Source organism: Carassius carassius, chromosome 17 (assembly GCF_963082965.1).
Source record: "Carassius carassius chromosome 17, fCarCar2.1, whole genome shotgun sequence".
In the NCBI taxonomy this organism is placed as follows: domain Eukaryota; kingdom Metazoa; phylum Chordata; class Actinopteri; order Cypriniformes; family Cyprinidae; genus Carassius; species Carassius carassius.
The window spans coordinates 31,907,133-31,931,542 of NC_081771.1; the positions used below are offsets into that span (position 1 = coordinate 31,907,133).

At 35.9% G+C, this 24,410-nt stretch overlaps 2 protein-coding genes across 6 annotated transcripts in view; one reads left to right on the forward strand and one right to left on the reverse strand.

Annotated features, from left to right (window-relative positions):
• LOC132090946 (5'-AMP-activated protein kinase subunit gamma-1-like) overlaps positions 1-23,838 on the forward strand; it is a 360,625-nt gene extending 336,787 nt beyond the window's left edge. Inside the window, exons 1-13 of one of the 3 annotated variants that reach the window (XM_059497722.1) lie at positions 15,286-15,442; positions 16,871-16,910; positions 18,219-18,319; positions 20,581-20,662; positions 20,927-20,985; positions 21,071-21,116; positions 21,189-21,243; positions 21,327-21,453; positions 21,675-21,840; positions 21,942-21,979; positions 22,645-22,791; positions 23,277-23,376; positions 23,656-23,838. In XM_059497722.1, the coding sequence (XP_059353705.1) occupies positions 15,434-15,442; positions 16,871-16,910; positions 18,219-18,319; positions 20,581-20,662; positions 20,927-20,985; positions 21,071-21,116; positions 21,189-21,243; positions 21,327-21,453; positions 21,675-21,840; positions 21,942-21,979; positions 22,645-22,791; positions 23,277-23,376; positions 23,656-23,666 (981 nt within the window). In that variant the 5' untranslated portion in view covers positions 15,286-15,433 and the 3' untranslated portion in view covers positions 23,667-23,838. Of the gene's footprint in view, positions 1-253; positions 272-15,285; positions 15,443-16,870; positions 16,911-18,217; positions 18,320-20,580; positions 20,663-20,926; positions 20,986-21,070; positions 21,117-21,188; positions 21,244-21,326; positions 21,454-21,674; positions 21,841-21,941; positions 21,980-22,644; positions 22,792-23,276; positions 23,377-23,655 lie in introns of those variants that run through there. The other 2 variants (XM_059497721.1, XM_059497723.1) reach the window with 2 other exon arrangements.
• Positions 2,340-15,113, reverse strand: LOC132090945 (regulator of G-protein signaling protein-like). Of its 3 annotated transcripts, none has more exons than XM_059497719.1 (20): positions 14,904-15,113; positions 14,701-14,780; positions 14,534-14,608; positions 14,329-14,455; positions 13,313-13,414; positions 12,885-13,055; positions 9,471-10,309; positions 8,508-8,570; positions 8,218-8,428; positions 8,086-8,145; positions 7,869-7,965; positions 6,915-7,102; positions 6,489-6,606; positions 5,374-5,461; positions 5,156-5,288; positions 4,875-5,022; positions 4,649-4,787; positions 3,308-3,432; positions 2,572-2,705; positions 2,340-2,484 (listed from the first exon to the last, which is right to left on the reverse strand). In XM_059497719.1, the coding sequence occupies exons 1-20, from the start codon at positions 14,944-14,946 to the stop codon at positions 2,375-2,377; spliced, it is 3,051 nt and encodes a 1,016-aa protein (XP_059353702.1). In that variant the 5' UTR covers positions 14,947-15,113; the 3' UTR covers positions 2,340-2,374. The 3 variants fall into 3 exon arrangements, with proteins under 3 accessions (XP_059353702.1, XP_059353701.1, XP_059353703.1); XM_059497718.1 differs by having other exon boundaries at positions 14,701-14,801; XM_059497720.1 differs by lacking the exon at positions 14,701-14,780.
• Positions 23,839-24,410: the final 572 nt, after the last annotated feature.

Sequence of the window (24,410 nt, forward strand, 5' to 3'; positions counted from 1 at the left end):
AATCAGTTTTCTTTTTTTTTTTTGTCAATCAGCTAAATAAATAGATACTGCTATGTTGTATAAATGCCTCAGATTTTAATTTTTAATTAACGATATCTTGTTTACTTTTGATTTTGGCATGAAATATGTCCTGCTTTCATTATTTTCTCGTCCTTGCAGAGCCGCAGTGTCACTGACGGTGAAGGACAGAAAACACTCTCACTTTATTTTAATTGCTTTTGCAGGGTTTGACAAAAGAGTAATTTCAGAACGAACCTCCACACACACAGACGATCCTCCACTGACCTGTCCTACTTTTCCTGTCTTATAGCAAGCTGAATTGAAATTACCACTGTAAATTAATTTTTTGATATGTAAAGCATTGCCCTGCATACTAATGTATTATATTTTTATACAATACAATTAATAATGTAGTAATTAAAGGACTCTAGCAGAGTTTTTAACAGACAGGAGCATATTTTAGATGTTATCATGGTTTCTGTAGCTACAATAGAGGATGACCAACTGCATTATTCTCTATTTCTCTATTTAAAAGCATCCTGCATGTTCAATTTGTTCATTCGCATAAGATTTGATAATATTTAGATTAAGGTTTTGTGAGAAAATAAAAGAAGCAGAAAACAAACACCTCTGAACATGCTGAACCTACTCATCTAAAATAATTTAGATTTTGCACTCCGGTAGTGTGTTCACGCTTTTCCATCCCTCACGTTCTGTTTCACATGTTAATCACATATGTTCACATACCTTTGTTTGTACACATGAAAATAATGTGAAACACTGAGAGCAGATGTGGGGCTTTATTGGGACTTGAGCAGAAGTAGTGGAGATTCCTCTGAAGTTACACTGTCATCTAGAGGCAGCAGTGAGAAGAACAACAAAGATTTAAAGGGAGAGTTCACCCAAATAATGAACCTTCTGTCATTATTTAGTCCAAACCTGCATTCCACTAGTGTTCTCCAAAACATCTTTTGTGCTCCACAGAATAAAGAAAGTCATACAGGTTTGGAGCAATATGATGAGTATTATGATGTCTTTTCTCTATTGTTGTGTCTTCTTTAATAAGTTCTGCAGCTTCAGCTGTAATTCTTCATTTACAGCAGCATATTTTGAGGAGGTCATTAACACGTTCCCCAGGTGCTCAGTGTGAATGAGCGATAAGGCCTCTGTTTCACACTTTTCTCGACTCTTACATTTCATAACATTTTATTTCTCATCACTTTTCCCCATGAGCTGCTGCTCCACAGGATGAATGTTAGAGGAATCAGACTTCATAATGCATACTATTATCCTTACAGTGTAGTGTTATTTTGGTATCATTCATACAGCAGACTATTATCATTTTTTATTAATAACGTAACTTATTTTTATTTTCTGTTTTCATTTTAATTCTAGCTAGTTTTACTAACTGGATTTTGTCTTCATCGTTTTTTTTTATTACTTTCTTTAAAAAAAAATATGTCTATATAGTTTTAAATAATTTGTAACTACTGTTTTGGCATTAATTTTTTTCAAAGGAATAGTTCACCCAAAAATAAAATAAAACAAACCTTAAATTGTGCTCACCCTCAGGTCATCCAAGATGTAGATGAGTTTGTTTCTTCATCAGATTTGGAGAAATTTAGCATTCGATCACTTCTTCAATAGTGGATCCTCTGAAGTGAATGGGTGCCGTCACAATGAGAGTTTAAACAGTTGACAAAAACATCACAATAATCCACAAGTAATGCACACCGATCCAGTCCATCAGTTAATGACTAGTGAAGTAAAAAGCTGCACTTTTGTAAGAAACAAATCTATTATAAAGATGTTTTCAACCTCAAACCAGTGCTCTCAGATGAAATACCATAATCCATAATAATGCTTCCTCCAGTGAACCTCCTTTTGTCTCTCACATCAAAATGTACCAACATATATGTTTAGAACAGTTTTGACTTGTAAAAAGTGCTTGATTGGTGCATATTTCTCTCCTGATTCGGACCAGATGACTTTTTCAGTAGAGCTAGCATTATTATGGATTATGGACTTGTATTTCAGATGAACAGTTTGAAGTTCAAAACTTCTTAAAGATGGATTTGTTTCACACAAACATGCAGGTTTTCACTTCACGAGACATTAACTGATGGACAGGAGTGGTGTGGATTATTGTGATGTTTTTATCAGCTGTTCGGACTATCATTCTGACGGCACCCATTCACTGCAGAGCATTGATTGGTGAACAACACATATTTTTTTTTTTCATTTTCAGTTTAAATAATAAAATCCCTGTTATGGAGAAACAGGGTTATATCAGGGTTGGGTTTGGTTCATGGAGTAACTGTCTTCCACACAAGCATGAAGAGCCTCAGCCTGAACTGAAGGTGTTTAATGTCATTCATCGGGCTGAGGGCTGCTGGGAAGCAGGTGTGTGGTCGTGTGGTGTCAGAAGCGGCAGCAGCAGAATGAGGCCGTGTTGGGAGGAGAAGCGCAGGATGGCATCTTTAACTAGTCAAACACATCAGTAAACCGTTCAAACACTGATAGTGACTGCTCCTGGTGTAATAATACATGATGTCTGATCTCACTGCCCACCTTCACTGGATCTGACCGTCTTTATCTCACACAGGAGGTTAAAAGGATGCTGTTCCTTCAGACGAGAGGATGCTTTCTGATTCCTCAGTGCTTCAGCGGGGTACAGATGCTTCATCACCTTCAGACAACAAAACCTGTCAAAGAGGAAACATGCCGTTATTATGACTAAACCTGTAAATCTGCTAAAGAGAAGTCAGTCTTGCTTTATTCCCAACTTGAATGCAATTTAAAAGTTAGTTTAATGTAATGTCTATTACAAACTTTAAAAAATATTATTTAATGCAATCTTAAATTTACAATGATAATCCTAATTCTAGCAAACTAATATCAATAACAAGCTTTTTTTGTCTCAATTTTATTTAGTATTATTCATTTTTATTTAGTTTAGAGTTTAGATTTATTTTTTTAAATTGTATTATTTTTATACATTTTTATATATATATATATATATATATATATATATATATATAGAAACAAAAAATCAGCAAGGTAATACAAATAGCCATCTTTTTCTTTTAGATTTTTTTTATTCCCAATTCGATTTATTTTTAATGATTATTACAATTAATAACAATCCTAATACTAGCTTAGCTAATATTAATAGCAAGTTTTTTAGTTTTTTGTTCAGAATTGTCTTTTTATTATTATTGTTGCTATTATATGTCCGCTAACAGCGCCACCTGCACTGCTTCAGTTTACACTACAGTCTGTGTGTGAAATAATAAGATCTCATCACTTCTTCCAGCAGAAGATGAGAACTGGAAACACATCCATCATCGCTGGATAGAAGAGGGTTCGGTCCACCTTCCCAGAGGCAAAGCGCTGCAGTATGCCATCTTTCTGAGCCTCACTGGTGTTGATCTGAGTACAGTACACACACACACACACACACACAATAGATGCTAATGAATGCTGTTAGAGTGTTTCAGATTAAAGATATTGATCGATCCATGTTTTAAAAGCGCTCTAAAATAAAATTTTCAATTGTAATTTTTTTTTACATTTTAAGAAATAAACACTTTACAATAAGGTCTCATTTGATCATGATACAATACAAAAATACATAATAAAATACATTTGTTAACTGTTTGTTCGTGTTAGTTCACATAAGTTAATGGATACAACCTTTACAAACGCATTTTTTTTTATCAAAAGGTGAAATGACCTGAGATTAAATGCTGTAAAAGTATTGTTAGTTTGTGTTACTTAACATTAGCAAATGAGATCTTATTGTAAAGTACTGTCAAGAAAGAAACAACAGTACTTTTGACAAATTTAATTAAAATATTCCAATCATATCATAATATTAAAAAAAAAAAAAAAAAGACAATATTTGCTGCATCGGCGATGTCAATATAAAATCTAATTTTACAGTCATATCAGCCAGAAAAACATATCAAAACAAAAATTACTTTATAACAAATGCTTTTCAAACTGGGAGCCAGGGGAACAAATCCTAATTAAAACATTTAACTAGCTACACATACAATTAGATTAAAAAATAAATAAATACAAATACAACTAACAATATAGTATTATAGTGAGTATGGAAAAAAAGGAATGATGTAAATAAATATTTCCCAAATAACATTTTAGACATATTTATAAACATTTAAAAAAATGTATTTCTTTATTATTGTTATTATTATTATTATTATTATTATTATTATTATTATTATTATTATTATTATTATTATTATTATTATTATTATAAAAGACTGAAAACCCTTGGCTTTAACAACATTTATAAGCAGTTATTGTTTCTACTCTTTCCTGCTTATTAAGGCAATTTAACCAATTCAAGTACATGAAACAATTCAAGTACATAAAACAAAACAAATATTAAAAATAATTGTCTTAGATTCAGGTGTTTCTGGATAATGCATGTTCCCTTTACCAATTTTCTTTTGATATATATATATATATATATATATATATATATATATATATATGTATATATATATATATATATATATATATATATATATATATATATATAATTATTTAGTAAACACTATCTAGCAGCTCATTTATGCTGGTTCATATATGAAAGACATTATTATAGATAAATGTGTACCATGAGCTTTTGAGAGAGATTTGAGTGGAGGAATATACTGATGATCAGCTCAGCTTTCTGGTGAAGCATGGCATAATCATTCTCACTGTACATGCCCTCGGATGCCATTATATCCCCGGCGTCTGCCAGATGCCTGAACCTAGAAACACAGAACAGATCAATACACTCCCTCAAACACAGACGCTGCTTTCAGAGACACTGAACACACACAGATGAAACCCCTGACCTCTCACACTCCATGTAGAAGGAAAGGTCATTGACTAAGAAGTCTGCTATAACGGTTTTGTTGATAATGCTTCGCATCTTGGGTTTAAACTTCTCTCCGTCGCTGCTGATATCGGAGGACTGCTGGGCTTTGGAGCGAACAGAGCAAGCTGGAGAAAACAACAACAACAACAGGGTTTCTTGCAGGTTTGATGAAGGTCAATTTAAGACCGGCAGAAACCCTGAAATGGGTTTTGGTTGACCTGATGAACAGATGAACGGATGAACCGTGGAGAGACTTACGCTGTGAGAAGTGCTTGTAGTCGTGTATCAGATAGTCTTCAAACTCAGACCTGAAGTCACGGTCCTCCAGGGCAGACAGAAACCTCGTCACACTGCGGATGAAGCTGCTGAAAGCAGTCCACGCGTTTGTTTTCTGGAGAAGTGCACAAAAGAAATGAGCTCAACACTTGCTAAAAATCTGAAAAGTGCAGGTTTTTGAATTTATTGAAATGTTTTACCAGTTTGTACAGCAGCAGCGGACCTCTCAGATTCGATTCAGATTGAACCGGGGAACAAGAATAAAATGTTTCCTGATACTGTTTGAACCTGTTTGAGATCAAAAGGAACCTGTTTGTGACCACTGTAAAACACTGAAAACATCTCTGATATCTCCTAGACAGCACAAAGACTAAATGAATGTCAAGTCAGATGTATTTGTACAGCGCTTCTCACAATACACATTTTTTTTAAAGCAGCTTTACAGATAATCATGTTATTATGGTTATAATATCTTAATGTCTTCATGACTTATGGTCACATTTAGCAGATCAGAGCTGGGCGATTATACAGCTTACATTAAGCAATGCTTCAAGCAATCAAGCAGATGAGATTTGCTATAGAGTTTCTAAATTTGCTATGGAGCTTCAAAAGAGAACATTTTTAATTTAAACCAGTCTTATTTTCATACTTATATGCTTATACTGTACGTACTGTATACTTACATATAAAAATCAGTAATAGAATACTTTCAATAAGCTTTTCAATAAGATTTAATTTTTTACGTATTTGTTTGTCAATATGTAATGTGCTTTTGTCATTTCAAAATACAGCTTTAATTCTTTTTTATTTTTATACATTTTGAGTACTTCAACAGTTTTTTATTTCAGTTATTTGCAAAGGCAATATTTTCAAAAGTTTTATATATATATTAGGTTTCAGTTTTTACACTAATATTTCGATTTTATTTTATATCAGCTTCATTACAATTACCAAAATACATGTTTAAGTAGTTGAGTTTTATTTGACAATAACACTGATTCAAAAATGCCAATGAAATTATTTGAGCTGCTGTCCACATTCATTTTATTGCTCTATACTTGTATTTCCTCTAATATATCTGAGACAATATCTGAGACAAAGTTCGTAACTGAGAATTCTATGCTCCCAGAAAAAAGTACAAAGCTATGACAGGGAAATATGTACACTTTAGATACTAATATGTACCATTTAGTTGTAAACAAGGTACAAAGATGTACCTTTTTTAGCTTTTTTTCTATTGACACTGTGTAGATTTGTACCATTGTTTTCTTCTGAAATAGCAATAACATTTTCCTATAAGTTTATATCATAATACCACGTGGCCTCCAGTGACTTGGCAACCAGATGCTGAATGGTGAAGATGACCTCTAGAGGAACTGTGTCCATGTGTGGCACACTGCTGATGATGTCAGCGCTGCACTGCAGGTACTCCACTGCAGAGGGACACAGCCAACCATGGTGTTACTTCTTTCAATTTTTGGAGCATGCTAATGTTTAAAGAACAGCATCATTTTACCACCCTCGGGTCATTTCAAGCCTGTGCCATTTTCTTGTGTTTCTCCATGCAATGCACTGTCAGACTGAATCTCTGCTTACATACTGTAGGCCAAACATCTTCTCAGTTAGATGATGCGAGGGTGAGTTAATAATGATGACACTCAGGTGGTTCTTTTATTGGGTGAACTATTCCTTTGACATCGAACTGAAATAGCACTAAAAAATCAATTAATGAAAGCAGTACCGGAATCCTGTCGCCGAAAGAATTTGTCTACAATGGCGCGGATTTTGGCCTTCTGTCGTTTGGGTTCGACGGTGCGCAGAGATTCTGCTTCCTGTATGAAGAGCAGCGCTCCGTCCGCATTGTGCTCCTGCAGGAACTGTCTGAAATGACCAATGTACTGAGATGATGTGAGGACCTCTTCAAATGACCTGGAATTCAGCAGAAAGAAACAAAACAGACAACTTAGTCTCAGTTTCAGAAATAATTTACCCTGAGATATTTAGTATGCATTTAGCCCAAAAATATAGCTTAGACACATATTACCAGATCCTCTGCTAAGTTTAAAGGAATAGTTTACATTAAATGAACATTAACACACTCTCGGGCATTTCAAGATGTAGAGGAGTTTGTTTCTTCGTCGGATTTGGAGTATAGCATTCTATCACTTGCTCATCAATGGATGCTCTATAGTGAATGGGTGCCGTCAGAATGAGAGTCCAAACAGCTGATAAAAACATCACATTAATCCACACCACTCCAGTCCATCAGTTAGCATCTTGACAAGTGTAAAGCTGTGTGTCTGTAAAAATACTCCATCAATAAATAAATAAAAAATCCAGTGAAAAAACGAATCTGGTCTGAATCAGGAGAGACCTCTGCTCAGACCAAGCACTGTTTACAAGACAAAATATGTGGTTGGATTTTAATGTGAGAGACAGGAGGTGTACTTTGTCACCAGAAAAAGCATTACTATGGGTTATGGTTTCATATTTAAGCCAGAAGTGATGTTTTGAAGGTAAAATCATCTTAATGATGGACTGTTTCTTAGTGGATCCATAGTGAGTAATACTAAATTTCTTCAAATCCGTTCCCATGAAGAAACCAACACATCTACATCTTGGATGGCCTGAGAGGGTGAGCACATTTTTGGGTGAACTGGTCCTTTAATGACAGGTAATAGAAACATGGGTGCACCTGGGTTTTGTAGATGGCTTTTCAAACATAATGCTGTCCTTTTTTAGAGTTTTCATCCGGATAGTATTAGAACTCTTTGCTTTCGATTCGGGCACATCTGGAAGTGAAGCATACAGTAAAGTAGGTTTGTATACAGTCTGCTAAACGAACACACACAGATTAAATATATAAGTTGTCTCAAACGTTCTGATAATGAAATATTTCACATATGCAGCACCTTGAGCGAGGGGTGTTGTAATATCGCCCTCTGTTGTGATCGATGGCTCCTCAGATGCATCTGCCCAACACAAGCCAGAGAAAGTGAGTCATTGTGAGAGGTCTTGAGAGAGGCCAGTGTACGGTCTCTCACCGGTGCTGTACTTGTGCAGCAGTGATCCTCCTCTCTGCAAGTCTTGCAGGGCCACTAAAGCCCAGCTGTCCTGAGACAGAGCGTCAGGGTCGAGACGGCTGCAGCATCCTCCACACAACACTAACGCCTCCGTCTGAGTAAAGTGAGCTTCTGTTTCTGTCTCAAAACCACAGAACAGCAGCTCTTCTTCATTCTTCTCACTGCGAGAGCACTAAAGGACATAGGAAAAGGTTCCTGGAAACTGCGGTGAAAGCATCCACTGATTCGAGGCATTAGTTTAGGTCACTCACCAGGTGAGACACTAGAGCTTTATCCTCCGCATCTAAAAATGACTCATAAACATCTTGTAGATCCTGTAAAATTAGAACATATGCCAGATCTTATCACTTGACAAATACAATACGATTCAGTTTTTTTGTTATGCTTGTGAAAGAAGCATAAGGCTGCATTTATTTGATCAAGTATGCAGTATAATTCTGAAATATTTTTAGAATTTAAAATGGCTTTTTTCTATGTGAATATATGTTAAAATGTAATGTGTGTGCTGTGATCAAAACTGAATTCCTCCAGTCTTCAGTCACATGATCTTCAGAAATCATTCTAATATGATGATTTGCTGCTCAAGATACATTTCTGATTATTATCAATGTTGAAAACAGTTGTGCTGCCGAATATTTTTGAGGAAACTAATACAGTTTTTTCATGATTCTTTAATGAACGGAAAGTTCAAAAGAACAGCATTTATTTTTAAAATAGAAATCTTTTATAACATTATATATGTATTGCATTTTTTTAAATCAATTTAATATGTTCTTGCTGAATAAAAAGTTTTCCTTTTTTTTTCAAAACAAAATCTTACCGAAATTGTAGCAAACTGTCTATTATTTTGAATAAACAAATCATTTTATAATGAAAATGAATGGTGAGCAGATCAAGTTCCTGAAAACATTAAACGAAAATCAGAGAATGCATGAATTAATAATAATGTAAAAAATAAAAAAATGAATCATTGTAAGATCAGCCAAATATAACTGTAACTGCATTTCTTCAATGGGAGGGAGCATCTCTATATGACACGTGAGAGATTATTAACATCAGCCAAAATGGAAAATAATTTTTACAATTTGATCCATTCTGATTAACACAAACACTGTAGAATAATGCACACTGATGAATCATACATGTTTTAAGAAAGTACATTTTGATTTCATGTTGACTTGAAAGCAAAATGAACTCATTTAAGTGACATATACCTTGCATATTTCATATTTCGCTTTGTAAATCCATGGGACAGCCGCACTGCTGGGTAAAAGTGAACGCAGGTGGTGGCTGGTGTTTGAATCCAGTCGTTCACAGCATGGCATGTTCTCTTTCAGGTACTTCTCTATTATCCTCTGAGCCACTGTCTGTCTCTGTGCACAGACTGGATCTTCTCCTTGTGCTTTCAGAGCCAGCAGGAGGAAAAAGTCCAGATCCTCCAAGAGATCTAGCATCTGTTGCTTGTCCACCAGGTCTTGGGCTCTCAGATAAGACCTAAAAGGACCCGCAGCCAGAGCCTCGGCAGACAGAGCCGGCTGGAGATAGCAGTGGACATCTGATGGCGGAGGATGAAGGTTCACACGGCAGGGGATCTGACATGACGGGGTTTGGGCACATGTGTGTTGGACAAAGGTTTCTGGACTACTTTGAGGAGGATGTGCTATGTTTGAACACTTTAGATCCTCCTGGCCGGCTGGAGGAAGCCACAGGCAGATGCTGTTGGACTGTGAGCGGACTGTGTTTATCCGACTCCAGAGGAGCCGTTTGCTGCGTTTACTGCAGTAGGATTTAGCAGGACTCAGCGTGGGATTCGTCTTGCACCGTTCACGCTCACGTGAGGAAGGAGATGGAGCAGGAGGAGAGGAAAAAGATGTGTATTTCTCTACAATGGGCTGACATTCAGGCACACGCCACAGCCAGGATTTACAGCAGTGTAAGAACTGAGGAAGCCAAGAGGACTGCAGCCGACACAGAGCTTTCTTTCTCATCTCTGCCAAAACACGCTTCTGTTCACTGAGTGGGTGTTCCTTGGTCAGAAGCTCAGCCATGTCCTCTAAAAAAAGATACAATATGATAAAATATTCAGTAATTAGTCCAGACGAAATCAAAAGACCAAAAAAAATAAAATCATTATACTGTTCAAAAGATTGGAGTAAGATTTATTTTAAAGAAATTAAAACTTTTTTTTTTTCTGGCAAAGACACATTAAATTGATCAAGAGTGACAGCAAAGACATGTATAATATTATACATGCTGTTATTGTGAACTTTTTGTTCATCAGAGAATCCAGATGTTTTTTTGTTTTTTTTTGTTTTATCAGGGTTTCCAAAAAAATATTCAGTAGCACTGTTCTCAACATTGATACTAATCAGAGATCTTTCTTGAAGTGACAACTTGAAGCAGAAATAAAATAAAATAGAAATACTGAAAAAAGGAGTAAATTAAACTTTATGAAAATGAAAAATTCCAACTGAAAAACATTTAATTTGAAGCAGTAAAATCACTAACTGGAAATAAATTAATGCTAAAACTGAACTAAATCTGAAATACAAATACATTAAACCTAAATGGTAATATTTAAAAAGATTTATATTTTAAACAAAAACTGACAAAGGCACAAAAAATGTTACTAAAAATAAGCTAAAATCTAAATGAAAACTACAAATAGGCTCTAAGATGGTTTAGAGCCTACCTGTCCGATCGCTTCCATCTTGTTTACTTAAATGGGGTGTCATCTCATTTATCATCAGTAAAATTTGGAGTGCCACAAGGATCCGTCCTAGGTCCCCTTCTATTTTCAATATACATATTGCCCCTCGGTGATTTTATTAGAAAATACGGAATTAGCTTCCACTGTTATGCTGATGATACTCAGCTATATATCTCAACGAGACCAGATGAATCTTCTCAATTATCTAAGCTGACAGAGTGTGTTAAAAATGTAAAAGATTGGATGACAAATAATTTTCTCCAATTAAATTCGGATAAGACAGAGATATTAATTATTGGACCAAAAAACACTACATAGAATCTTGTAGATTACAATTTGCAACTAGACGGATGTACTGTTACTTCCTCTACAGTCAGAAATCTGGGTGTTATATTGGACAGCAATTTGTCTTTTAAAAATCATATTTCCAATGTTACAAAAACTGCATTCTTCCATCTTAGAAACATTGCCAAGCTACGAAACATGTTATTTGTGTCTGATGCAGAAAAGCTTGTTCATGCCTTCATGACCTCTAGACTGGACTATTGTAATGCACTTCTAGGTGGTTGTCCTGCTTCGTCAATAAACAAGCTACAGGTCGTCCAAAATGCAGCGGCTAGAGTCCTTACCAGGTCAAGAAAATATGATCATATTACCCCAATTTTACAGTCTCTGCACTGGCTACCTATTAAGTTCCGAATCAGTTACAAATTATCATTACTTACCTATAAGGCCCTAAAGGGTTTAGCTCCTGCATACCTAAATAGCCTTCTACCACGCTACAACCCATCACGCACCCTAAGGTCACAAAACGCTGGACTTTTGGTAGTTCCTAGGATAGCAAAGTCCACTAAAGGAGGTAGAGCTTTCTCACATTTGGCTCCCAAACTCTGGAATAGCCTTCCTGATAATGTTCGGGGTTCAGACACACTCTCTCTGTTTAAATCTAGATTAAAAACGCATCTCTTTCGCCAAGCATTCGAATAATGTATCTCTTAAATTGTGAGTGTAGTTGCATCTGATCAAATGTGCATTTTTATTCATTAGCTTGGGTTAAACTAATTTTACTTTGTTGGATCAGCAGCTATGCTAATGATGTCTCTATCTTGTTTCTATGTTTTGCCACTGGATTTACATCCCGTGGTAACTAGGATTTACACAAGCTCCAGTCTGGATCCAGAACACCTGAGAAGAGATGATGCTGACCCTCAGAGGACCCCAGATGATCCTAACCTTGAATCAACAACAGAACTAACAATTATTGCTACATGTGTGAGTGCATCATATAATAATTATTAATTAATAATATTAATTATGTTCATCGTCTGGCTGACTACGTCTTGTATTAATTTTTCTAAAAATCCTGTCAAACGTGCACAAACTGACAGTCACCACCATAAGCTACTACTAAATATTGTAGAAACATAATTTTCTGTGAAGTTGCTTTGTAATGATTTGTATTGTAAAAAGCGCTATACAAATAAACTTGAATTGAAAAAAATTTAATTGAATTGAAAATATAAAATAACAGCTAATTCATAATATTAATTAAAGTCATAATAGCATATAAATAATACTAAAATAAAAATCTGGCACCAAATCATCATATTAGAAGGATTTCTGAAGATTATGTGACACTGAAGACAGGAGTAATGATGCTGAAAATACAGTGGTGCATCACAGAAATAAATAAAATTTTACTATATAATCACATTGAAAACAGCTATTTTAGATTGTTATAATATTTCACAATATTACTGTTTGTTTTTTATTTCTGATTAAATAAATGCAGTCTTGGTGAGCAGAACACACTCTTCTTTCAAAAACATTAACAAATCCTACCGACCCCAAACTTATGGTCGTGTAATCCTACAAACAGTTGAACAGAAATGTAAGGGAAGAGTAGAGAAACACTCACCTGCGTGTATACGGCAGACAGAGAGGATGGCAGAGCCTTCGCTCAGGTGAGAGAGTCTGATCGCTTTCTGAAGTGCTTGACGATTCAAAGTCTGAAATACATCTTCATTTTCTTCTTCTTTCATACTCAACATCATGGACACTCTCACACAGAACAGAAGAAGCTCCTCCTCTGCTCGAAAAAACACATTACACATGTAGCATAAGCACTGGCAGAATTTAGTTTTCATTCATTTTGGCATTTTTGCTTATCTTAGTTTGGGACAGTATGGAGGGCAGAAAGCAAAGCGGGATAGAAGATCAAAACATGCTATCCACAATGCTATTGGCTCTACTAGTTTTCATTTCATATGTAAATCTGATGTTAAAACTTGTGGAGGTCTTGTAAAATTAAACTGGTTTGGATGCTGAATCAGTGCGGTCTCACACCAGCAGTGCCCTTGAGAAACGAACGAAATCTCTGGATTCCCCTCACACTGCCGAGGCACTTCCTCAACAGCCACTGATCCGCCAGAGTCCACTTCAAGTCCTCTGAAAAAAGCATCATTAAAAATAAATAAATAAATAAATAAAATCACCCAAAATGAAAATTTCCAGAAAACCGAATCACTGTTAGGCCATCCAAGCTTTTTTCTTCATTGGAACAGATTTAGAGAAATGCAGCATTCCATCACTTCTTCACCAGTGGATGCTCTGTAGTGAATGGGTGCCGTCAGAATGAGAGTCCAAACAGCTGATAATAATATCACAATAAAGTTATCCACACCACTCCTGTCCATCAGTTAATTGTGAAGTGAAAAGTTGCATGTTTTTAGAAACAAATCCATTGTTAAGAAGTTTTTAACTTCAAACTGTTGCTTCTGGCAAAAACATGAGTCCATAATCTTGCTCTTTCCACTGAAAAAGTCATCAAGTCTGATTAAGGAGAGAAATACACACGAACAAAGTACCGTTCACCATCAAAAAAAGCCCAAAACAGCTCTAAAAAACATATGTGGGTGAATTTTAATGTGAGAGACAACATGCAGGCAATAGACTTTTCCAATGGAGGAAGAGCTATTATGAATTATGAACTTGTTTTATTGGCCAGAAATGATGGTTTAAAGTTAAAAGTTAATTAATTTAAAGTTAATGATGGACTCTTCACTTCTCAAAACATTAACTGATGGACTGGAGTGCTGTGGATTATTGTGATGTTTTTATCAGCTGTTTAGACTCTCATTCTGATGGCACCCATCCACTGCAGAGCATCCGTTGGAATGCTACATTTCTCAGAATCTGTTCTGATGAACAAACAACTCATCTACATCTTGTAGATGGCCTGAGGATGAGGACATTTCCAGCTGATTTTCATTTTGGGGTGAACAATTCCTTTAATGTGTCCCACACCAGACAACTTTTATACAAGCATACTGTATATCACTGTCATATGAACATAATATTACCTGTGGATTTACAGGATACAAAGTCAAGGATCTCTGTGCAGAGAATGAAATTGTGATAGAGCTCCGTTTGTTTGAAGTAAACCATCCGATGTGTGTCTAACCATTTGAGAAATGCTCCAGCGTTCACCTGACAGTAAATATGTTTACAGATATTAGATGTTTTGGCCAATAGCTAGGGTGGTCAGGTTAATATTCTCAGAAATACCTGAGCAAAGGGCACATCTGGAGACATTAACCACTTGTTTTCCTTGAGCATGTAGAGAGGAGTTTGTCCAAACACCTAAAAACAGGACAAACATACGATCATTTCAGGATAAACAGCACATAATTAAAGATGTGCAAATCAGGAGCATATATAAGATTTCATCTTACTGGAAGACTTAGAAATGTATTGAAGAAATCCACAAAAACTTCATCTTTCAGGAGAAACTTGAGCTCCATGTTGTTTTTCTCTGCACATATGTGTTGATAAACTTCAAGATTATTTTAATATATATAACTTTACCATTGCAATGTGTTCGAGGTGTGCTAGTAGGGTTAAGAAATGTTGGCTTTCTGGTTTGTTCTTAACTTACTCTGATGATCAGCATGTTTTTCTCTGGTTTGCTGTGGTCTCATTTCTAACTTGTTAAAAATTATGATTAAGGAATAGTTTTCTGTTGCCTTGGTAACGCTTTTATTTACTCCTCTTCTGCTTAGAACCGTTACTTTTAGTTTTACTTAAATAAATACAAATCTAAATACAACGTTATCTGCCAGACTTAGGCTCTCACTACTGTGGTCGAGATATGTTTTAAAATATAGTGTTGTTATATAATTCATATTGAATTTATTTTATAACCAGCTCATCAGCAGGATCAATTATTATGTACGATTATGCATTGTTATTATTATTATTATTTTACATTGTTCTTGTTATGTAGAAGCGCGCACACGCGTGTGTCGTCACATCCGGTCGCGGCCACCGCATCGGTCATCCTTTCAGGAGGCTCGGACCAGAGGCGGAATACACATCATTTCAGCGACTGGAGACCGAATTAAACTACATTTCTGCGCTCTGAGTTCAAAATAAACATATTTAGCTCCTCCACATCGTGAATGGACCATGGAGTGTGTAAGTAACGTTAGTGCGAGTTTAAACAGATGGAGTTAATCTGACAGACGAGGAATAACCTTAACTGAATGATGACGAGAGACGACTAACGGCAGTTTTTGTTTGTTTGTGTTGTGTTATATTATGCAAGATAGCTAATATCGGTAATAATGTTTAGATAGAGCGCTTAGTAATATTAGTAGGGTGGCTCTTGTGTCGTGTAGTATTTTCCATTCATATGAAGCCAGTTAACGTACACTAAGGTTAATTTAACCTTTAACTGTCGGTTCCACTTTTTGAGCATAGACGTGAAAACGACTTTCCCAACTTAACGGTTATAACTTTTGAATGCTTTGGTCCATAGACTTAAGGTTTATCTCTTTTTAAAACTTGGCAGATTATACTAGAAGTGAAAAAGTTATAAAGATTATAGAAACAAAAAGGTTATGGAAATTTAAGTTTATGAAAATATATAATATAATAACTTAAATATTTATATTTTATGTAAAATATATATTTTACGAAACAAGTTTTACTCTAAAACTGCTAAAAAATCAAAAGCAAAATTCTGAACAAGTTATGTTCCAAATTTGAGGTTGATATCTAAAAAAATTAGCTTTCAGTGAAATTTTGTTTGGGCGTAGTACCAAGCTTTTCCACTAGATGACCATCAAACCCCATTAGTGACCATTTAAAGGCGCCTTTATTTACATAAATGGTTTGAGTGACCTGAAACATGTTTTTCCATTCTTTTCTCAATATTTATTAAGTAGACATCACAATCAGAAGTATTAAGGGTCAGTATGGCAGTATTTGATTTCAATTCAATCTCAAAAAACACATAAAAGACATGCTACGAGAACCCTGGACTTGCGTTATAGTTCACAATGCATCAAAAAAGGATAATCTATTGTTTTTTCTATATATTCAAAACACTTTTAGACCTTTAGACCACTTTTAGATCTTTTGAACACTCGCCATGAAAATGAATAAATATTTTTACTGATTTTTCATCATTTCATATATGCATTAAGGTCAGTACTCTCTGACTCTGATGAGTTTTCTTCTTGCATATTAATAAATTACAGTTGCTCTGTAAAATATTAAAAGAATCAGTTACCAAATATCAAAACTACAGTCTTTAAGCTTCCCAATGATAAAAAATGAACACTTTATGGACTGAAGCAACTTAGTTGTAATTGAGTATACAGTACATGCATCATTTTTTGGAGAAAAAAAAAACTTAATCAGGCTTTTGATTCATTTTGTTATATTTTGTCTAAAGGTTCAATAAACATCCCTTAAAAAAAAAAGTTTTATTTATAACATAACTATTATTCCATGTGTCAGGATTTATGGGGTTAGTCTTCAGGACTATTATCAGAATAAAAATCAAATTTCTAAAGGAAAAGTGGGTTTTGAATGTTCACACCTTGTCATGTTTTTCAGGTTCCTGCTGTTCTAGATGAGTTGGAGGCGCACATAGACGGTAAGAATGTGAATAAATAAAGATGATACTGTAGTCCTGCGATGAGCTGCAGCCCATGTGAGAGATATGAAAGCAGAAATCTGAGACTAAAGTCACAACAGAAATATGATCCAGTCACATTTTGTTCTCTGACACTTTTTCTCTCATATTTTCATTAGTTGTTTTTAATGCTTGTTCATGATTTAATGGTTTAGACCAGTGGTTCTCAACCTTTATTTTTCCAGCGGGCCGCACTATGGTCCAGTGCAAGTCTCACGGGCCGCACGCATATAATTTACATATTACGTCACCAATACAAACCAACCCGATTTATAATATTATAGCCTAAATATTATGATATCTAATCCATTACATTCATTGAAATAAATAAATAATTCTACTCCCCATAAATAAAGCACCTGATGCTGTTGGGAGCTAACCAATTACGTGAGATTCAGCTCGAAAGGAGTAACAGCACAAAGAAGTTGCGATTGTAAAGCCTGTGTTATACTTTCCGCATGAGCAATTCGGACGCAGAAACGGCCAGCACGGACGCAGACTTCAATTTATACTTCTGAAAGCGCACGCTGATGGTTCGCTCTGCAACAAACATGTTAACAAACAATTGCCCAGAATTATTGCACATCGCTGTCTTTATATTCATTTATTGACGGATTGCACAGGTTCGAGTAGCAATGAGCTTCTTCACACTGCCCGAACATGTGCAATTGTGCTTTTGAAGCCTACTGACCACGCGCACCTGTCCGCACGGTCGTCTGCTCAGAGCCTCGGCACACACTCTCCGATGACGATTTTTACGTCATGCCTACCTAGCGGTCCATAGCGGACTGGCCGATGCGGAAAGTATAAGGAAGCTTTAAGATGCAGTCTGTAAGACGCATCTTAAAAACAAATTTTTCCATTCTGATGCTCAATTTTACCTTAACTAATGGCTGTTGATGACTATTTGAATTGAATTCTGCCAAAGTGTGCGCTTGTATGTGTTCGTTAAGTGCGTAATGTTATGTGAGTAGGTCTGCGCATGTCTGAAAATAATATATGAAAAACAAAGTAATTTTACATAAAAACATTAGGATATAGCTTATATTTCATTAGTAGCCTAAATTTTTTAATTAATGTAAAAAATAAAATTGTAAAACTGAAAGTTTTTTTAATTTTTTTTATTCAGCATACGGAGGGCCGCATTTGAATTCGTGACGGGCCACATGTGGCCTGCGGGCCGTGGGTTGAGAACCACTGGTTTAGACTGTTTTTAAGTATTAAAATAGTAATTTTTTCCTTTTTGTTTTCCCGTTTATTTCAAACCAGATCCTGAGTATAATGTCTACACCCGCTTTATGAAATCCCACCGCTGCTATGACCTGGTGCCCACCAGCTCCAAGTTGGTGGTGTTTGACACTTCTTTACAGGTTGGTTTTCAGAAGAAATCAAATGAGGAGTTCAGATAACTCCATTTATTTTCAGAAATCATGTTTTTTTTATTGTGCATTCATCTAGTGCATCTTTTCTTGTGACTGGCAGCCTAGTCACCTGACCTAAACCTGAATAAAATGGACTTATCGGCTTCTGTTCACAAACAGCAAGGGCACTTGTTGGCTACTGCTGTAAAACATGAACTCGTGATGCCTTGGAAGTGGACAACACTGGCGTTTTTGACAAAACGTGTTTAGGGTTAAGCTCGTGTAGAGAATAATGCAGCATTTTTGTAAATAAACTCTTCAAATCTTGCAAAATGTGCAACCTTGTTTACAACCTAGTAATGTCCATAATATCACACATTTCTGTGTATAACGAAACAAAAACAAACAAACGTGATTTTACTCCTCATTAGACATGTGCCAGTATTTGGTAATGCGATACATCACGGTAATGAATATGCACAATATTGTTATGGTGGGCACTTCTAAATACTGTGAATAATTATATATTACAAATTATTCCGAATTTTGAATGCATTTTAAGAATACTATTCCCATCACCTGTTCAAAATGCACAACACCAAAGAAAATGCAGCCTTTACTCTGGAAACCCCAAATAAAGCAGCTGCACTACTTTCTAAAACATATTGAAATAATTTTAAATAGCCAATCAGATGTGTGTAGAAACCTTGGGTTTCTCCCAAGGTTTTTTTCTCCATTCTGTCACCGATGGAGTTTCGATTCCTTGCCGCTGTCGCCTCTGGCTTGCTTAGTTGGGGTCCCTTCATCTACAGCGATATCGTAGACTTGATTGCAAATAAATGCACAGACACTATTTAATTGAACAGAGATGACATCACTGAATTCAATGATGAACTGCCTTTAACTGTCATTCTGCATTATTGACACTGTTTTCCTAATGAATGTTGTTCAGTTGCTTTGACGCAATGTATTTTGTTTAAAGCGCTATATAAATAAAGGTGACATTGACATTATTCATTATGATGTTCATTGCAGTGCCAAATACTTAAGTATTAAGACTTAATAGGCTATTTATTTTCAAACCTTTTTTTTTAAACTGGACTACAACATGCCCTAGATATTGTTTGAAAGCGTTTAGATTTTTTTATTGTTAATTCACACTTTACATTAGGGATTCATTAGTGAACATTAGCTAATTCATTGGTTTACATGCGGTTGAACATGGTTAAACTGCCAGTGAAATATTCTTCTGAGAATTGCTTAAACTTAGGTATTCCAATATTTAATAACACGTTGTTAAAATCTAAAGTTGCAACTGTGTTATTTAATGAGCTAACATGAATTAAGACTTCTGTAGCAAATGTAGCTATTGCTCATTGTCAATGTTAATGGTTAACTAATGAGGTCTTATTGTAGTTCTTTTGCACTTTAATCTGTGTAAACTTTTAACTTGATATATTTTCTGTATTTCTTTATTGTATTTAAATGTATTTACATTACATTAATTAACATTTTATACTGTATTATGACCACTTAAGAAAAAAATAAAAATCAATACTGTGATAATACTGTATGCCGTGATAAAAGCATGAGAAATTAATCGCAACAGGTAAATTTGATACCGGCATATCCCTACTCCTCATTAAAAGAATAGTTCAGCCAAAAATGAAGGTTTGCTGAAAAGGTACTTACACACAGGCTATCCAAGATGAGTTTGTTTTTTCATCAGAACAAATTTGGAGAAAGAGCTGATAAAAACATCTCAAGTAATCCACAGCACTCCAATCCATCAGTTAATGTCTTGTGAAGTGAAAAGCTGTTTGTGTGTGTAAGAAAAAAAATCCATCAAGATATCATCAGCTGTTTGGACTCTCATTCTGCCGGCACCCATTCACTGCAGAAGGATCCATTGCTGAGCAAGTGATGAATGCTACATTACTCCATTAGATGGCCCGAGGGGGGACTCATTTTCATGTTTGGATGAACTATTCCTTTAATTAATTAGATCATGAAAGTGTCTGTTCCACACCAGAATGCAGCAAGACTGAATGTGCATTTGCTAAAACTATGCAAACAGAATTAGCATACATACACACAAAATATTTGAAATGATATGAATAATTGATATTAGAATCAGACACAAGGGGTCAGTATTGATTTCATGTTGACTCTAGAGGTTGGATATATTTGCTCTGTACATTGTGTCAACAATCATGACAATTAGGCTGTGCGAGAGCCTGCTGGGTAATTGATGGTTGTGTGGTCACCAGGTGAAGAAGGCCTTCTTCGCTCTAGTGTCTAATGGGGTGAGAGCAGCACCTCTCTGGGACAGCAAGAAACAATGCTTTGTTGGTAAGCAACTTTTTTTTTAGGAAATGTAAATATATTATTAGACAGTAACAGAAATAAATGCATAACAAGATGCCATCACAGTGACAATTATACATTAATCAGAACTGTCGAGGATAACACAAGAAAGTTACAGACATATTTCCATTGTTGTCCTTGTTGTGGACTGATAATTTGCTCTAATTCACAGTCATTTAATGTTATCGGAACAAATGTATTTCTCATTTAACTTATGTCTTGTTTTCTTTATTTACTTTTTTATTTTAGGTATGCTGACCATCACAGATTTCATCAACATACTTCATCGCTATTACAAGTCTCCTCTGGTGAAACTTAAGACTATTATTCTCCCATTCCTCAAGTCCTTTTGATTAATCTTTGAAAATGTAATGTTATTGTTTTCTGGTTTAGGTCCAGATATATGAATTAGAAGAGCACAAAATAGAAACATGGCGAGGTGGGAATGATTTTATGTGTATTCATGAGGTTTACACTGTGAGGCTGGGACTGATCTGTCTTTTTCTTCCAGAGGTCTACTTGCAAGACTCCTTCAAACCTCTCGTCAGCATTTCGCCCAATGCCAGGTAAGAGTTTGTAAGCGTGCATGTCAAATGGTTTTGTTAGAGAGCTGTGATTATGTCTGATGTTTTTTTTCTCTCTGTCTCAGCTTATATGATGCTGTCTCATCTCTAGTGAAGCATAAGATCCACAGATTACCCGTCATTGATCCTCTAACAGGAAACACACTCTACATCCTGACACATAAGAGGATCCTCAAATTCCTGAAGCTCTTTGTGAGTTTCCTGCCTGTAACCACTCACTAAATGGTTCCTGTGACACATGACCTTAAGTATGGGCATTGATTTATTTGGCAGTGGTCTGCCACAGAGCAGTTGCTGTAACTTTTTTTGAAGCAACTATTGCTAAATTTCCCCTATACTCATGTATTGGCTTGGAATTTAGTTTTCTTTCTAGAATGCTTAGTCTTCATGTCTATGTGAACGATCTCCCACAGATATCTGAGATGCCCAGGCCGGGCTTTCTGTCTCGAACGCTGGAGGAGTTGAACATCGGAACGTTTCACAACATCGCGGTGGTTCACTCGGATACGCCGCTCTACGCCGCACTCGGCATCTTCGTGGATCAGAGAGTGTCTGCTCTTCCTGTGATGGATGAAAATGGTGAGAGCAAGCTAATATTGTTAGTTACTAATCTGTGCTTTTGTTTTCTTTCTCCTCACTTGACGTGTTTTTGTGGTTTCTCTCTGTTTTTTTGCTGACAGGACGTGTGGTGGACATCTACTCCAAGTTTGATGTTATTGTAAGTTTGTGTCTGTTGTTTGTGTCTGCAGGCTTTAGAGCGCTGGGCACTGATCTGTGCTGGTGGTGGTAGATTACTGAATGTGTGTGTGATGGTGTTTCTGTTTCGACTGGACTCAGCATGTCTAAAGCCTCAGGGAAGGCAGCCACTGCAGTACATGATCTCATACTCGTGATGCTGTGTGTGTGTGTACACAGTATTGATTTTTGCTGATCCAAAATTTATCCACGATGAGTTTGTTTCTTCATAAAAACAGATTTAGAGAAATGTAGAAGTCCATCACTTCTTCACCAGTGGATGCTCTACAGTGAATGGGTGCCGTCAGAATGAGTGTCCAAACAGCTGATGAAAAAAAAATATCTCAAGGAACAAATCCATCAAGATGTTTTAAACTTCAAAACGTTGTTTCTGTAATCTATAATGACGCTTCCTCCTGTTAATCTCCTGTTGTCTCTCACATCAGAATCTACACATATATTTGTTTTGACATGTAAATGGTGTTTGACCTGTGCAGATTTCTCTCCTGATTCAGATCAGACCATTTTTTTCATAAGCGAAAGCAATATTATGGATGGATTTTTTAATTTTGGGGTGACCTTTCCTAAAGTCTCTGTGTTGTATCTCTCTGTGTGTGTGTCTCATATGGTTTTCATGTCATTACACAGAATCTGGCCGCTGAGAAGACGTACAATAACCTGGACATCACTGTGACTAAAGCCCTCCAGCATCGCTCGCAGTACTTTGAGGGTGTGCTCACCTGCCGAGCCAATGAGACGCTAGAAGCCATTGTCAACCGACTGGTGGAGGCCGAGGTGAGAAACACATTCTGTTCAGATGTCTGGGGTCTGTAGGATCAAAAAAATGTGTATTTATTTGATCAAAAATACATTGTAATTTATTTCTGAGTTGCACAGTTGTATTTTCAGCATCATTACTCCAGTCTTGGATCTTCAGAAATCATTCTAATATACTGATTTACTGCTCAAGAAACAGCTCTGATTATTATCAATGTTGAACACAGTTGTGCTGCTTCATACTTTCATGGAAACTGATACATTTTATATTTCACCTTTCTTTGATGAATATCTTTTGTAACAAATGTCTTTACGGTCACTTTTGATCATTTGAATGTGTCATTGGTAAATGTTTTAATAATATAAAAATAAAAAGCACTGTGTTTTTTCAGATGGTTTAGATTTGACTGATGAATAAAACAAATCTTTGAGTTGTGCACGTATATTTGGATGGACAAATGAAGATATAGCTCACTGTCTGATGATGGTGTGTGTGTGTTTAGGTTCACAGGTTAGTGATCGTGGATGAGCAGGAGGTTGTGAAAGGCATCGTGTCTCTGTCTGATATCTTACAGGCGCTGGTGCTCTCTAATGGAGACGATGGTAAGACTGCATTATGATATCGTGAAGCATTGATGCTCAGATTCATATACACAGAGATCTTTATATAAACTTTTCCAAATGACATTTGTATGACTGTCAAACTCCAAAAAACACCAATATGCACTTTTTTTAGTTGACTGTATGACTTCATTTATTAAGAATCAAATCTAAATTTTAGCTGTTCATTTTAAACCCTAAAGGTAATGTTAGTTAGACTGATTCATTTTTGATTGATTATTTTGTTCTATTGACAGCCTTTACTTTTTTTTCCCTCTTCAGGAAGTTTTTGATGGAAGGAGAGACGGTGAAGCAGAACTTCTCTGTATTTCTTTTTCTCTCAGTAAGCCACAAGGTGTTCCAGAGAAAGGATTGATAGAGATGTCTCAGACACAGGAGATAATAAAGCACAGCCAGTTACAGAGTGAAGAAAGACCTGCTGAGGAAAGACAGTGCTCTTCTAAGAACAACCTCTTTTAATCGTAGAGCCTCTTTACTGCTTCAGGGAGTCTACAATCATTTTAATTGGACAGAATTCAGATGTTTTTAATTATGTCACTGGGCACAGCTCTTACTGACGTGACAGCCATTGTTCATGTTATTTCCCTCACAGAAGGACAACAGATGAGGATTTCGTGCAGGTGTCAGTGGAGAAGAAAGCGAGTATGGACTGAAGCGTTGTGTTATTGATCTGGACGTGGTTCAGTTGGGCTTTTGATATTGAATAGTTTCATCCGAGCCAGTCTGTTTCCACACTACACACTGATACAGTCACTCCTGCAGTATTCATAGGAAGTTTGACTCATTTCAACTTCCTTTGTAATGTGAACATGGAGTGCTTTGCTAAAAATGTTTTTATATTAACCATTGAATATTTATAGCATTGGAAAAACAATTACAGCTCTGTAATATTACCATCATGTATTTTTAGTATATTATCATAGATAGATTTTGCCTCTCTTTGATTTTCCCTGTTGTTTTTGGTCGTGTTATATGCAGACATGTTTTACTTCTAGGTTGCTACTGATTTTATTCTT

What these genes read in the sequence shown, in the direction of transcription:
- LOC132090945 (XM_059497718.1), bottom strand. Translation starts at nt 14,946, where the DNA reads ATGAGACCACAGCAAACCAGAGAAAAACATGCTGATCATCAGA. An exon ending in CAGATGTGCCCTTTGCTCAG is followed by an intron (nt 14,456 to 14,533) that starts GTATTTCTGAGA and finishes ATTTACTGTCAG; the next exon opens with GTGAACGCTGGAGCATTTCT. An exon ending in CTTTCGGCGACAGGATTCCG is followed by an intron (nt 6,607 to 6,914) that starts GTACTGCTTTCA and finishes GTCCCTCTGCAG; the next exon opens with TGGAGTACCTGCAGTGCAGC.